At 44.4% G+C, this 17,266-nt stretch overlaps 1 protein-coding gene across 4 annotated transcripts in view; it reads right to left on the reverse strand.

The window, feature by feature from the left end:
- Positions 1-17,266, reverse strand: part of EXOC2 (exocyst complex component 2) — a 1,143,674-nt gene that overhangs the window by 209,008 nt on the left and 917,400 nt on the right. For all 4 annotated transcript variants that reach the window (XM_086965054.1, XM_086965056.1, XM_086965057.1 and 1 more), the window contains one exon: positions 15,126-15,192. In XM_086965054.1, coding sequence (XP_086821180.1) covers positions 15,126-15,192 — 67 coding nt within the window. The remainder of the gene's footprint in view (positions 1-15,125; positions 15,193-17,266) is intronic.

Genomic DNA, 17,266 nt, shown 5'->3' on the forward strand with positions numbered 1-17,266 from the left:
CCCAGATCTTTTGACTGGGTGTGAGTGTTTGATTGATTGATTCAGATGCTCTGTCCATCACCACCCCCTTTTGTACCGCTTTTGGCCGCCATAAGTGTGGCTGGGTATGCTCAGACGTGAGTCCCTTGCTCACTTTGCCACTGGATTCAAGCAAGCCGGGCTGAAGATGGCTGGAATGCCAGAAACCGGTCCTCGGAAGCTTGTTTCCGGTCCAGGGAAGACCTGGCTTGGCAGTTCGGGCTGGACTGTTCCCATGAGGCACAGGGTCAGACTGATTTGCATATAGCCATGTCTGAACTGGGGTGGCAGAGTGGGCTAAAGAACGGTGATGGATTAAACCCAGATCTTTTGACTGGGTGTGAGTGTTTGATTGATTCAGATGCTCCGTCCATCACCACCCCCTTTTGTACCACTTTTGGTCGCCATAAGTGTGGCAGGGTATGCTCAGACATGAGTCCCTTGCTCACTTTGCCACTGGATTCAAGCAAGCCGGGCTGAAGACGGCTGGAATGCCAGAAACCGGTCCTCGGAAGCTTGTTTCCGGTCCAGGGAAGACATGGCTTGGCAGTTCGGGCTGGACTGTTCCCATGAGGCACAGGGTCAGACTGATTTGCATATAGCCATGTCTGAACTGGGGTGGCAGAGTGGGCTAAAGAACGGTGATGGATTAAACCCAGATCTTTTGACTGGGTGTGAGTGTTTGATTGATTCAGATACTCCGTCCATCACCACCCCCTTTTGTACCACTTTTGGTCGCCATAAGTGTGGCAGGGTATGCTCAGACGTGAGTCCCTTGCTCACTTTGCCACTGGATTCAAGCAAGCCGGGCTGAAGACACCTGGAATGCCAGATACCGGTCCTCGGAAGCTTGTTTCCGGTCCAGGGAAGACATGGCTTGGCAGTTCGGGCTGGACTGTTCCCATGAGGCACAGGGTCAGACTGATTTGCATATAGCCATGTCTGAACTGGGGTGGCAGAGTGGGCTAAAGAACAGTGATGGATTAAACCCAGATCTTTTGACTGGGTGTGAGTGTTTGATTGATTCAGATGCTCCGTCCATCACCACCCCCTTTTCTACCGCTTTTGGCCGCAATAAATGTGGCAGTGTATGCTCAGACGTGAGTCCCTTGCTCACTTTGCCACTGGATTCAAGCAAGCCGGGCTGAAGACGGCTGGAATGCCAGAAACCGGTCCTCGGAAGCTTGTTTCCGGTCCAGCGAAGACATGGCTTGGCAGTTCGGGCTGGACTGTTCCCATGAGGCACAGGGTCAGACTGATTTGCATATAGCCATGTCTGAACTGGGGTGGCAGAGTGGGCTAAAGAACAGTGATGGATTAAACCCAGATCTTTTGACTGGGTGTGAGTGTTTGATTGATTCAGATGCTCCGTCCATCACCACCCCCTTTTGTACCGTTTTAGCTTTTCTAGCACTCTGAAACTGTCCCGCAGCCCCCTACTTTGACTGCTGCACATTAGTCACTTTGCTGGCTCCCTGTTCTTCTGGAGCATCTGAAAACAGCTAACTCGCGATCTTTGAGCATGTCTGCTGACATTTTTATGACTATTTCTGTGCGCAACGCTCTCACTCAATCGGTCAATACCGAGAGGCTTACCGCGTTGTGCTGCAAACTCACCACCTGTTGGTGCTGATTCGTCCGGGTCGTATCTCCGCAGCTTCCACGTCTCCTCGTCACTGGATCCCCTTCCTCTGGTGTACCCTCCTCCGGGCTTCACCAGTGGCTAGAAATCACCAGACGATCGTCGCAGCTGCCGCATACATACTCCTAGTTTCACAGCTCACAGGGGGCTTTGCTGTTTCTTCCGTTCTCCGGAACCTCCACACGTGATGGTGTCACAGTTGGAGTTTGATGGAAAGAACAGTGTTAACGGCATGCTGCCTCTGAGGAAGAACTATATGTTTGAAACACGTCAGGCAAGGCATGCAATGAATTTTCCACCGATGTTGTTCCTTTGCCATTAAAGTCACTTGTTGAGTGTGCACTCCATGCGTGGTGTTTTTTGGATGAATATATATATGAACAAGGCTGTGGTGACACAGCCGAAACGTGTCATGCTGACACACGGAGGAATAAAGCACTCATTGAATTGAATTTTTTGCCCCTTTGTGGTCTGTACCTGGGATGGTCGAGCAAGTAGGAGCTTGATTCAGGACTGTTGGATATATATATATATATATATATATATATATATATATATACCACACTACCAGCAGCAATCCGCAACACGTCATAAATAGTATCCCCCCAACGGGGAACTCCTCAGTATCAAAATAATTTGCAGTACAACAGAGGGATGTGAAAAATGGTCGGCTGACCTATTTAAAAAGAGGGGGTACAGCGACAAGCTACTCAAAGAAGCAGGCAGGAAAGCGAAAATCAGGTCCCGAGAGTCTCTTAACAGGGAAAGTCATCTCTAATGAGGTATTTCAGTATCTTCCAGTACATCTGCGATTTATACCACCCCAAGAAATATCACTACTTTCAGCAAACAACATAAACAAGTTAGGGGGATCATGAATACAAATTGGCCAATTCTACAAACAGATGGCGTTTTGGCTCCTATCCTAGTTACCAGACCCACCATTGCATTTAGAAAGGCCAAATCTATGAAAACAGACCTCAAAAAGGACAGCATATGTGATGTGAGCAAGAGTACCTTGCACAAACCCAAAAATGGGTTCTTCAAATGCTCTACTTGCAGGGCGTGCAAGTTAGGTGTTAACAAAAACAGATACAAAGTCCCTTTCAGTCCCAATGAAAGACCCATTACAGGACATTTTACTTGTCGCACAGAATTTACGATATATGTCTTGACATATACATGTGGTCTTTTTTATATTGGAAGCACCAAATTTCAAGCACATGCACATATTCTACAGCATCTCCGGGCCATTGTCAACATTGATTCCAACTATCCGGTGGCAAGGCATTTAAAAAAAACACATGCTAACAATCTCAATTGTTTAAAGTACTTTGTGATAGATGTCATTCTCCCCCTTTACAGAGGAGGATATAGAGAAAGACTTCTTAGACAGCTGGAATGCCAATATATTTTGGAGTTTGACAGTAAGGCTCCTAATGGTCTAAATAATACTGAAGACCTTCACAATTTTCTATGAATCATTGCTGTCAGATATACTTATCTTTGAGTCTTAAAAAGTAAATATGTCAACATTTTCACTTTGCGTTAGAGATATCTGTTAAGACTACTTTCCTTTAATTTTAATGGCAGCCCTGAAGCGGACTTTTCTGACGTCAGCACATGCGCCTTTGATTATTAAATCTGTAAACTTACATTGCTAGATTGTATTCCAAACTGTGACAAATACAATACTTTTTATCTTTTGTAGATGAGATGTCCACTCCAGGAGTTTTCTGAAGCTCACTGATTGTATCTCCGGACATGATAAATCTCATTGGACATTAGACTCTTATTTAATAGCCTATTAGACCTCCAGTTTACCATACTGTTTTCTTAAAATTAAAATTTTCCTTGCACTTTAAATAATAACTTTTAGCATGGTTTTGTTGTAATGTGTATGACATTTATACTGCATCCTTTCCTGAACTCATGATCATGAATTGGCTGGGGGCTCTTTTTCTGGTTTTAAACTGAGGACTGCGTATTTTGCACAGTCGCAATTTTTTGCACTGGCGTAATTTGCACTAGTTAAAATGTATTCTGTACTGTAATTCATCAGAAAGTTCTAACAGCTATCTTTCCATCATGACGTTTTCCACTATATTTGCGTACTTTGCACAGTTTTGCTCAATTTTGCACATTGGAAATATGTCCTTTCAGCATGATAATTTTTTCTGAGTCTGATGGGTACCAGGACCCCGGCATACTCACGGTATTTTGTACTGTTTATGACTTGTACTATATATAATTTTGTTTCAGAAACAAAGCCAAAAGTTTGCCATGAATTATAGTGATATTTGGAGTAAAAGTTTCTCTTTAAATATAGACACTGGTAGATTCATGCGGAATGTTTTTTCTATGTCTATCATTGAACCATGTGACACTGGTTGGGTGTGCATTTAAAATGTCAAATCTCGCTTAGGTTGAACTACATGTGATCAAGGCCAGCTTGGCTGGCCGAAACGCGTAATGGCAGGTTGTGGGAGCACAGAAGCAGAAAATAAAAATAACTAAATCACAGCAAATGGAGTTTGTGTGTCTCTCCATCGCCGTTTGGAGGTTGGGGAGTCGCTAGATTTTGTGATATTTATATATATATATATATATATATATATATATATATATATATATATATATATATATGTATCACACACACACACACCCATATATATAGCCTTATCGACCCCTAAACACTACCCAACCTAAACCCTAAAAAAAACCTCACCACCCAAATACCCTTACAAACCTCAAACTCTAAAAATACCCTTGCCACCCAAATACCCAAACCCATCCTAACCCCTAAAAATACCCTGACCTGTTTTAATAAAGTTCTCTGCAACGCCGATCACAAGGGAAGCCTCTCCCCTCATGCAGACCTATTCAGTTCAATTGGGCGGTGCAATCACTCCACGGCCTGGAGCCGCCGTATTCAAATGCTTTCACAAGTTTGCCCAGTAATTGAGGACACATCCCGTCGCAGGTAGGTAACAGCCTTTTTATTGTATGAACCTTGTGATCGGCGTTGCAGAGAACTTTATTAAAACAGGCAGAGTCACGTCTTGAGGCTTAATGGAGGGCTGCATAAATTGGCCCCGATGAGTGACGTGAACATCTTTACCCACTGGAGGGTAGACTGGTGCATATTAGAACTGCAGATCCCAGCGTGCACTGGGAAAGTTAATTAATTAAAGGGCTCACCGGAGGCCAATGAATCAAGTAGCACGCAGGGGATAGTGCAGCGCACAGAATTGGAAGCTGCTCACAAGGGCCTCTGAGGAAAGGGAAAGGATTCCCTGAAACGCGTAAGGCCAAGGGATGTTATTTCAGGACGTGAAGCTGCCTGTTCATTCAATAAAAAGGCTGTTACCTACCTGCGATGAAAGTATGTATGTATATGTGTGTATATATATATATATATATATATATATATATATATATATACGCTTTTTACTTGCGTGCAAAAAACTTACATTTGCGTTGTAAAGGCATGTGTGGTAAAGATATATGCATGGTAAAATTTTACTTGGTAAAACATGTGTTGTAAAGAGTTATGCGCTGTTAAGGGTGCGTGGTAAAGGCTGTTTCCCACCAGAAAGTAGCAAAAATAGCAACCACGACCTACTTCTGGCATTGGCACAGTCTCTATGGTTCCTTTGGTAAAAAGAGCCATCACTTACTGGCGGGAAAAGATAGGTGGTCCTCCATCAGCCTTCCATAATTAGGTGGTATGGAGAGAGGGGTAGTCTCGAAGGGGAGGGAGTAGCCCCTTCGGACAACCTGCTAAACCCACCTGTACGAGATATTGGGCTGGCAGGTAATGGAGAATCCTTCCACCCACTGGGTGCCCATGATGGTAAACAGGCCGGGCTAGGAAGATTTGAAAACTGCAGCTGCCGGGGGATTGGTGGACTAACCTGACCACCCGACCCATGGGGCTGGTAGGACCCGTGCTCACGGCCATGCAGAGGGTGGAAAACTTGTGCACTGCAGTGGCTGGGCGGGTAAGGACACGGATGTATGCCCATTTCATGGCTGGGAAAGGAGGATTGAGGGTGGACAATAGGCAATAGAAGGGCCCAAGGACCTGGCCATAGCCCTGCTGTCGTTAATGCACTCCAGCACCAAATCCGTCTTGACACCGAAAAGACAGGAGCCATGAACCGGCATGTCCATGAGTGAGGACTGGACATCCCCAGATAAACCAGTAGTCCTCAATCAGGCGTGGCATTGCAGGGATACTGCTGAAGAAACCGATCTGCCTCGTAAGTTCATGGTGTCTAGTCCACACCGAACTTAGCTGCATCCCTCCCATCGGCAAAGCTTGGGAGAGCACGGTCTGGGACCGTTGGCAGAGGATGCTAGTAAAGCAAGAGCAGATGATGCTGGCTAGAGGGACCATATGCATTGAAGATGGTTGGGCTCAAGGAGGAAGGTTGCAGAACTCTGCTGATGAGGCCAGGGTATCTCATGTGTATGGTGCCAGACTGCCCTGACTAGGTCCTTCCAGTCAGAGAGGACCAGATCAATTGGAGAGATTGTCCTTGGATTCCATTGTAATGTAGGCATTGGATGAGGATGGGGAGGCAGGCAGTGTAGAATGATGCAGAGAGGTCCTTAGGGTGGGAGCCATGCAGATGTAAACCATGGGGGTGATGAGGGCATGTTCTGTACTGTGGTTGGGTCTGAAACCAGATTGAGTGGTGTCGAGGTGTTGGTGGTCGTTGAGGTACCGGATGAGGTGTCTGTTAATGATATTCTCTGAGACCTTGGCAAGGAATGGTTTTAGGGAGATGGAAGGCTCCACAGAGTTTCTTCATCAATTGAAGGACAATTGCATTGTTTCAAAACATCTGGGAAGGTCGCAGATGAGGTTTCAGAATTCAGAATGGGTGTGAGCATGGCGCTTGTCGGAAACTGCATTATTGGTTGAGAGGGGTGAAACACTGCTCTAGTAACAACCATAATTTAGATCAGAGTAAAGTCACAAGCAAACTCCAAATGAACTTGGCTTAGACCTCTAATTGCTATGAACAAAGTGCTCAGGCTTAACTTAGAGGAAATGTGTAAAGTACTTATGCAGCACTTTAAACTGTACTAAACTAAAAACACCACCCTAGAAAAATACACCCCAATTTAGAAAAATAGAGTAAAATGTAATAAAGTATTTGAGACTAAAATATCAAAAATCCAATCAGTATAATTTGAAATAAGCAGTTTTACATTTTTAAGTGAAAATAGTGCCTAAAAACCACAAAGCGCCAAATGTGGTTATGTGTTTGCATCGAACTGGGACAAAGTCACAAGTTCAGACCAACTGCAATGGTGTGGGCCAGATACAGGGATCAAGTTAGACCCACTGAACAAAGTACCTTAAATCCAGGTTGCGGAGAGTTGCAAGATCTCGCATGGAGGATGCACTGTGCAGCTGCAATTCTGACGGGCTGCAATGTGAGGTCCTGCATCAAAAATGCATCACACAGTGGTGACTGCAAGGAGCTGCAGAATTGCGATGCAAGATTCTGCGCAGATGATGAATCACACAGCGGCTGTTACGAGGAGTTTTGGGGCTGCGATGAGATGTCCTGAGCTGAGGAGGCATTGAGCAGCTGCAGTTTTGAATAGCTGCAGGGTTCTGCATCAGGGATGCGCCTTGCCGGTTCTGATGCGGGACTTAGAGGCGATGTGCTGCAATGCGTTGGTTCTACTTGGACCACAGCTGGGCTGGCAGAGCAGGGTCAGGCCCACTTCCAAGAGTCCAGGACTGGGGTGGCACCACTTAGGGGGCAAGACTCACAGTAGACCGAGTCCAGGTGCTGGGTTCAAGGTGGTTGAGACCTTTTCTGTCCCTATGGACAACTATCCCTTGGACTCACTGAGGTGGTCCTGAGTTCAAATGCAGGTTCAGTCATTTTCACTCAGGCAGTAGAGTAGCAGTCCTCCTTGTAGCCGAACAGCACAGCAACCCTTCAGAGTCTACCACAGGTCCAGAGCTGCACTGAAGAGTTGGGTCTGAAGGTCAAATATTTATACTTGGTACCAGCTTTGAAGTAGGAGAAGGTTCTGGAGGTTTACACCCATCAGTAGTGTTTGGGATTTCCTGCCTCCTTGCCCTGGCCCCAGTTTATTCGGGCTGGACTGTTCCCATGAGGCACAGGGTCAGACTGATTTGCATATGGCCATGTCTAAACTGGGGTGGTGGAGTGAGCTAAAGAATGATGGATTAAACTCAGATCAGTTGACTGAGGGTGAGTGTTTGATTTGTTCTAGCGATCTGTCCAACATCCCCTTTAGTATCGCCCAGTTTATCTCGGGGCACAAAAGACTGGTGTGAAAGACTTTGCGAGTGTGCTCAGGTAGAGCCTTTGTGATGTGCAAGTCTGGTAGATGACAGCTCCGCCACCCTGTGAAAGTCAGAGATGACCCATCCTACCAACATCTATACCCGTTTTGTCTTATTGTCTAGCAAAACGAGACCTGCAGGCCCATTAATAGCATTTAATTCACAGGTCCTGCATACATGTAGTACCACTTTAATAGGGACTTAGAAGTAAATTAAATGTGTCAAATGGGTGTAAGCCAATTTCACCATGTTTAAAGAAGAGCACACACAACTTTAGCGCAGATTAGCAGTGGTAAAGTGCACAGAGTCCTAAGCCCAACAAAAACGAAATCAGTAAAAATGTAGGAGTAAGACAAAAAGTTTGGGGAAAGACCACTCTAAGGCTGAGAGCTTTAACAACGCTGATAAGTTACAGTCCTATGGAGCAGGCATGTTGGGGCAGGGGTCCCTAAGTAGATGGATTCCATGACGGCAGCGGTTTCTTCTGGGCGATGACAGGCCATGTATTTAACATTGGTTCTTTGGCTAAAATTGGGAGGTGTTTGGTGAGGTCTGTCTAGTCCAGTTGCGGGCTTAAGTTGGTGTAAAAGGCAGTCATTTTGTTGCTGAATAACTGAAAGAGATTGTTGCAAAGGTCCTGAGAAGGGGGTAATAAGTTGGAGGCAGCCGATGGTGGGGAGAAATCTTTCACAATGGCAAAGATTTCGTTTTTCTGTTGGTGCTGGCATCGATGTGCTCCACTAGAGCGGCACGTTTGGTGATCCAGATAATTTGGTGGTGGCCGTCTCAGGGTGGATTTGAACGTGCTCCTGTCTGCTTTGTCCTGACTAATTCTCCATTTGTACTCCAGATGTTTGCAGTGGTGAATCACTGATCTGAGAACCTCTGTGTAGCCTGGGTTCTGGATCTTGTTGCATTGCTGTGTTTGAGGGGGGCAGGGAGTCAGCATGGGAGATAATCTAATTGTTTAAATTATTGATGGCTTTGGGGAAGCTGTTGCTGTATTTGGATTGGAGGGGGTTGACAGGGATGTTCCAGTCCATGTAAGTAATGTTGTTCCAGTTTCAGCGGGTTGGTCTGGCGGGGGTGCATATGCGTTGGACAGGGATGCTAAAGTTGACAAGAGCGTGGTCTGTCCAGGGGACTGGTGTGGGATTGTCGACTTGGATGTTGTCGAAGTTGGTAAAAAATAGGGTTCAGGAGGTGTTCGGCGATGTGGTTAGGTGGATTTACTCATTGGGTCAGGCCCATGCCACCAAGGTCTTTAATGAGTATTCTTGAGTTGGGACCGGCGTACTTTTCCAGGTGGAAGTTCTGGTTCCCAAGGAGGATGAAATTGCTTGCATCAAGGGCGTGTGGACCAACAAAGACTGTGATGGAATCAGTGAAGACAGTGCGCTGTACCAGTGGTCTGTAGATGAGAGCACTGTTTAAATGAAGTTGGCTACGACATGGAGGTTGAACAATAGGTGTTCCATGCTGGAGGATGACCTGTCCATGGAAAAGGTGCAGCTGGTGATGTCTGTGTGGATGATGGTGATTCCGGTCTTGTGAAGTCTGCTTTTCCTGGCAATCTTTTAGCCGAGGAGATGGCTGTGGTGATGTCCGGTGCCAAAGCAAGGTTCAACCCAGTTTCCATGAGTAAAATTAGGTCAGGGAAAAGCAAAAGTAACCTAGGAGCCAATGACTACGGGAATGGAGGAGCATAGGAGAACAACAAGCAGAGTTTGGGTGACAACATTGTTGGTTAGTGAGACGGTAGCAGGGGCACCAGGTACCTAAATTCTACTGTATTAACACATAAGGTTATTAAATATGTATTGGTCCTCTATAGCAACATATTTGAAAGTCCAATACAAAATGGGGAGCGATGTCACCAAATTCTGAGTATTCATGTACATCAGTAGATAGCAAAATATAAAGGGTCCAAAGACACCAAGCATTCAATGATCATGAATAGCACTACTTAAGGGGCAGAAAAGGCAACTATTGCTCAATGGTACAGTATAAAATACAGGACGTCCAAGCGCAGCTTGCATTCAAAGGACCACTTGAACCACAAGTTGAGAGTAGGGTGTTAAATAATCAGCAGAACATATAGTGGCTGTAGTGTAGTATTTGTGGGATAACAGTATTGTGTGGGAATTGCATGGCACCAGTAGTTCATTTTAAATATCAGATATCAGGGCTATTGGGTTGTTAAAGGCCTAAATTAAATAAATAGCACAATACTACATGTGCATTCCACTGCATCACTTAGTTATGGGTGTGGTTTGTGCACTGTTTAAGGTGATGACACTGAATTTCAGCATAAGATGTGTGAGAAAATGTGGTGTATTATATGGTGTGGTTGTGCGACCTCACTGTGTAATACACTTACCAACCCCTTTAGGTACAGTAGGTTTAAATGGTAAAACCCTCAACTCAACCCTGAGTAGCAAGGCTTATACAGAGGTACAAGTGTTAAACATTTAAACAGCCTCAAAACAATTGGAGAAGAAACTGAGCCGACACTCAAGAAATCCGACATTCATTTATAAAAATTGACTGTATTTTTATAAGAATTTGGGCACTAGAGCGAAGAACATCCACCGGAGGGCTCCAGAGATGTAGATTTAGAAGCAGTAATAAATCAAAGTGATTTTATTCAACTGCGAACAAGCCTTGGCAAGTCAACAATCTATCAAAAGGTGGTCTGGATGGATAGATGATGAAGCAAAAGAAGAAAGACAGGAGTCCTTGTTAGGTTATAATAAACCCCTCACTCACCACCTAGTGGTGACATGCTTCATCATCGGGGCCACCCCGAAGGCCGAGTGCCAACAGGGTGTGCTACAACACCTTGAATGCAGTGGCGCAGGTTCTTGTGAGTGGTGCAGAAAAAAATGTTAAAAAATGTCCTGGTATGTCTGTGAAAAATGAAATTTATTTTAAGACTACTGGACATTAATAAAATGTGTGGTGATACAATTACAGCAAGTTATGGCTGAGTGTATCAATGTGCAAGGTCTACATGTTTCAACCCGTATTAAGGAAATTACCGGGTTTTCTTCAGGACCATAGGAAAATGGGTGGTCAAGGTTGACTAACACCCTACCAGTCCAAGATTCCTATTGTTGGAACCTACATACAAAAAATCTGTAGTAGGATCTAGTTTCAATCCCACAATGGGTGAGAAAAAAGGGATAAAAACTCCTGTTGAGGGGTCTTATGGCTTCACGGGGTTGAGGGAGGTAGGGACTCTGGTGGGTACATATTAGTAATCCAGAAATCGTCAAGCCATTCGCCTAAAAACCGAATTCGGTATTTTAACACCCAATTGGATTGGGTGTTAAAATACTGAATTTGTAGGGCCTTTGGGACTCAGAAGAGTCCCACCTACATTTGAGATTTACCGAATCGGTAAAAATACCGATTCGGTATTTTACAGAATCGGTAAATTTACAGAATCGGTAAATTTACCGATTCTGTCAAATATTGCCCCTACATACCATTTCTGATATACCGGTCGGTAACGGCCAAAAATACCGATTTTCGGCCGTTACCGACCGACCTACATCTAGCCCCTAGAAACTTTTTAAGAACAAGTAAGTGTTAATGCGTTGTAGGAAGGACTTGGGGTGACTAACTCCAGCAGGAGCTAGTCAGGTCCTCAAGAACAGTTACCTCCACAGGAGAGGCAGTCCTTCAGCAGCTCCAGACACTTTATCCATGTTTAAATGGATTCCTATGGAGTGGTCCTGATGCAAGAAATGAAGGATGCTGAAGATGTTCTAAGGATGCTGTGGAGCGCCTTCCCACAGGGATTCCTAGGTCCACTAAGAAGGTTACGAGGTTCTGGTTGAATGGTCAACATCCCAGGCAGACCTCTCTGGTCTTGCCGAAGTCCAGTAGCCACTGGACTACCAGTTGCCTGTTGTTGCAGTCACAGTTCAGTCCTTCCTGCATCGATAACTCCCCTTTTGAGTGTCATAGTAATTCTGGGACAGCAATCCCGGGCTCAGCAAACGTGGGTGCGACTGTGTGTGTAGGATCTTGGTTTTGATGCTGCACAGTGGGGATGGTAGAGGCTTGGGAGACTTATGGGTACCAACTTACCCCTGCAGGCTTCTTAAGCTGTTGTGTCCCTGTACTGTGAACAGAAGGCCAGTCAGCTGACCCTTGGAGTTCTCTTGGCTTGACTGTGCTCTGCATTTAATGTTATAGTCTATTCATAGTCAGGCCCCATATTTTCCGAGCAACAGCTTGAGACATTAGAGTGAGCCTACAAGGTAGTGTTTATGATTTGGTTTTGAGATCCCTACTGACAAAATTATGACTATGAATAAACTAAGACATTAACTGCATTTAGTCACGGTGCAGCCATTTCCTTTGTCCTGAGAAAGATCTTGTGGGATTTTGTGTGTGGGGCTGATATGTCGACATTTGCAGAGTCTACACATATCATATATTGTTGGACTTCTTAAATCTGAATATGACTATTATCAGATGAATATGAGTGACTGTCCTTTTTGGTTAAGGAATCTCTCCCTTTGAACATATTATACATTTTACGTACACCAGTTTTTACATATTGTTTGGCTCACTTTTTTGCACTTTACACTGCGCCGTCACTTGGAGCACCTACATTATTTAGATTACTGTATTTAAATTGAAGAATCAGTATAAAGTTAATACTTAAATAAGCTAAGATAAGCATGTATTGAAATATTTTGAACCTCACTGAGGCCAGAGATACTTATATCAATGTGATTTCTAGGGCAACACTGTTTTTTGTATGACTGTATTACCAGAGTTCCTTGGAATATTGGGTGCCCTATTTCTTTGGTTGATCTACCTCAACAATGGAGCAGTCCTCCCCCAGGTACTACACATCTGCCCTTCAAAGGCGCCTTCACTTCTGAAGCATGCCTTCTGGGGGTAACACCAAAGTGCCTACCTGCAGGAGGTAGGTGACATCTCCATGGCCTGCAATCCATCATTGTTCCCCTGCCTGAAAGTCGTTAGCACATCTCTCGAGGAGGGCAGAAAGCGGTCTTTTGGAGCAGGTTCCATGCATGCCAAGGAAGACACAGGAGTTTTAAATGCAACAAGGTGGCAGCTTTGCTAAAGCTGCACACTGCCACAAGTTGCATTAATTTCGACCAGAGATACAAATCCGGCTTCATGTAATGAGTTGTTTGATACATTTGCCCATTTTGGTTGCACTGTTCAGGAGGGTTCAGAGTGTAACCATGTACTTTCCAATTGGGAGACCAAGTCTTTGCATTGTAAAAACGGTGGTTACATATGTTTTACTGTCAGGACATGTAAAGTAAATGTAAAACCTGTGTCCTATCTTGCACCCTGGCTTTAGGGCCCAGTGCCCTGCCAGAGCTACTTGTCACGGGGAAAGAAGAGGTGGCTTTGCCATTGTTCTAAATGGCAAAGTCGAGCTAGTAGTGCATGACTTCTCTTTCAGTGGCAGACTGGGGGATTTTTTTTTACTTTGGGAACTTCCACGGTGGCACAATCAGTGCTGCAAGCCCTGGGGTACCCCTCTAACCTACATGCCCTAGGTACCATTTACTAGGCACTTACAGGTGTTAGCCATTTCCAATTGGGTACAGCCAGTTCGTCATACACTTTAGGGTCCGGACACTGGCACTGAGGTCAAGTTAGCAGGCCTCAGTGCACTCTCAGAGCCAATAAACAAGCTGCATCAGTCAAAAAACATTGGGGTGAACATATAGAAGAGGCATTTCCTTACAAGATGGTCATAAACCTAGGGGGCCATCAGACTGCAAGTTCTGGAAAAGCTCAACAGAAGATGGAAGCCATAGCATTTCAAATCAAACTAGGAGATGTTGGTACAGGTGCAGTTTTCTTTATACAGATTAGCAACTAGGTGGCAGGCTGTTGTGTGGTCCTGTCGAGCTGAAGGCTCCTTTTCTGTTGCCAGCAGGTCAAAACGGATATTCTGGATTAAGCAGACATGTGGCTGCTGGATGGGTAAGGAAAAGGGTGGTGGATCCGGGCATAAGTTAGCCCTCAAATGACTATTAATCCAAAGATGCAAAACAGGAAAGGATCTAGAAGAGCACAATAAAAGAGGTGACTGCAGGGCTTCAGATCAATGAAGGATGTGAGTAGATACTTCCTTTTTACACAAGAGTTTGGAGGTGCATTGGTTAGGATTAGCATGCAGGCATTTGGTGGGTGGTCATCAGAAATTGCAGGTGTATCCATTATTCCATTAGTGTGGTGGCAGTGAAGTTCTCTGTTGGTCAATCGGTAGGAGTATTGGACTTTCCCATATAAAGCACAGAGGGTGGTAGCAACGCATAGGACCTTGTTTGCTGAACAATGTACTTTCTCTGTTCAATACGAGCTTAGCCTATCAACCTTCCCCATCCATTCCCTCCTTGTCCTGCTGAATTATTGCTCTTTCTGCTGACACACATTTCAGTGCTCTTGAATATGTCTGCTATAGTCATTGCTCTGCTAGAGTAATTACTCTGGTCCCAAATTCAGATAAACTTACTAAAGAGTTAATGTACTAATTCTTTGTGTTCTGTGGCATTTCTGTTTATCTTTATGAGAGGTTTATGACATATCGGAAATATTTCCATAATATGCTTGAGGCTGAAACATATTGGTGGAAAGTGCACTCTCTCACCAGGGGGTTCATTCACACATTACTGACAGTCACATGTTTCAACATATCACAGCTTAGAGTGCACTTTCTAAGTTGCCGCTACTGCTCCATGCGCTTCATTTTAGTCTGTGGTCCTATTTTGACGAGAGTGAAGCACTGTGCTATCTTTGCTTCTCTTAAGCATCTTTGTGAATCTCTACGAGCATTTAGCCATGCCATCAATCTTGGTTAAAATTCTTTGGCAAGTGGTGATTTTTGCCTGCGTAGGAGGCACAATGTGTATTAATATGGATGACAACTAGTGTACACTTTTTTTGCAATATAAAAAAAGACCGACCTTGAAAAGAAGTGCTTCGCAAAACCTTAGCCAACAGCACACACAAAATATACTTCTTGACACCGTTTTTTAATATATATATATATATATTTATCAAGTGTCTGTAAACTATTAGTAATAAAATTATTTTCAAAGCAAATAAACTTACAGATGTCAAACTGAAATCTTCATGGATACTTCCAAACAAGTCAGGTGAAGAAACATCCCCTGAAAGGCTAACAAAAAATGAAAATTAGTGCCTGTTTGCCTTATGGATGAATTCAAATAAAAACAAAATATTTCGGTGTTACTTACATAAAACAAACATGTGTGAGCAAAGTGGTTTATTATATGGTGCAGTTGCGCGATCTCGCTGTGTAATAAAGACACAATTCCATATCAGGACCAGTCAGGTTTGTTTGTAAAGAACAAGTTACTTACCTTCGGTAACAATATGTCTGTAGGAAACAAAGGTTAGTGATAGATTCCTTACCTTACAATTACCCCCAGGCATCAGACTGGATCCGGAAAGTTTTTCGTCAGCTGTACCCAGGCACGTCAAAGGGTGGCGTCGGTCAGCTCCGCGTTTGTTGTTAGCGTCGTGGTTGCCGGGATGATGTCTCGGTAGCTACTTAGATCCCCACCTTGTGCGCTGACATCAGTTCTGTACACTACTTTCCACGCCAGAAGCGGAGAAGGATTAGTTACTTACCTGTAATCCTAGTTCTCTTCCAGGGGTATCCTCATCAAAGTCATAAGCATTAGAATATTCCCGCCCATGCGCTGGACCCCGGAAACACTATATTATATGTGCCCCACACTATATATACAACATATATATATAAAAACATGCAATAGCAGCCAAATAACACCAGAGCTGAAATATGCTGTGAAGAATTTCCACCATACATGAGTAATATGCATTAAAAACATGAGAAACAACACCAAAGATTGTTTAGAAACTGTTTTAATGCTTAGAAATCAGCAGAAATTCTCATAACTCACTGAAAGCATAGACAGCTCCCAGGCTGCATTGCAAACACACGGTCTAAAAAGACTGAAAAGCTAACCTGTAGCTGCATAGCAATAAACTGACACCGTGCCTTTAAGGCACCCATGACCCCCTGTATCCCATCATGCCTCAGGGGTGACAGGTCAGTTGTTCTTTTCGGAGACTAAAAAACCCAAGTAACAAATATGTTAACAATATCTCCTTATTAAAGAATGTCCTTTGCCCGGGGAGGCGGGAGGGTTGCTTATGACTTTGATGAGGATACCCCTGGAAGAGAACTAGGATTACAGGTAAGTAACTAATCCTTCTCTTCCAGGGGATCCTCATCAATAGTCATAAGCATTAGAATAGAATAGTGAGCCTCACCTCAACTCCCTGCGGGCAAAGGAGTAACAACACAGTAATAACCATACTAAGCCTAGTAACAACTAAGCTCGTACAGGCCGCAGGCTACCAAATAGATTCCTCAAAGAGGCTTGTCCTACTTCAGTATCGGCCCTGGAATCAGATTCTAGACAGTAATGCCTCGTAAAGGTATGAACTGATTTCCAGGTTGCAGCCTTGCATTTTTCTGACATTGGAATGTCGTGCAAGTGTGGCCGCTTTCCCTCTGGTAGAATGCGCTTTGGGTGACACCAATAAAGGCTTGCCTGCAAGCTGGTAGGCCAATTTAATGCAGGAGACAATCTATCTAGAGATGGACCTCTTGGCCGCTGGAAAGCCCGTTCCCATTGAACCATAGTTCAGGAACAGCTGATCCGACTTCCTGATTCCCTTTGTTTTTTCCAAATAGAACTTGAGCACTCTCTTTAAATCCAAGGAGTGCAATGACCGCTCTGCTGGGGTCGCTGGATTTGGAAAAAAAGAAGGGAGGGAGATGGACTAATTTATATGAAAATCAGAAACCACCTTAGGCAAGAAGGATGGGTGAGCCCTCAGGGCCACCCTATTGTGATGGAAAACAGTATATGGTTCCTTCGCACAGAGCGCTTGTATCTCGCTTACTCTGCGCGCTGATGTGATTGCTACTAAAAAGGCAGCTTTCCAAGATAGATGTTGCAGAGGCATTGTGGATTGGTTCGAAAGGAGGTGACATTAACCTGGATAGAACCAGGTTCAATTCCCAAGGAGGAGAAGGATTTCGCACAGGGGGATAGACTTTTTTCAACCCCTGGAGGAAGTCCTTAACCACCGGAACCTGAAAGAAAGAAATCTGATGACGTGATTTCCTGTACGCTACTATAGCTGACAGATGCACTCTAATGGAAGCATATTTCAATCCAGAAGTTGCCAAGGAA

Source organism: Lissotriton vulgaris, chromosome 4_1, assembly GCF_964263255.1.
Source record: "Lissotriton vulgaris chromosome 4_1, aLisVul1.2, whole genome shotgun sequence".
Lineage (NCBI taxonomy): Eukaryota > Metazoa > Chordata > Amphibia > Caudata > Salamandridae > Lissotriton > Lissotriton vulgaris.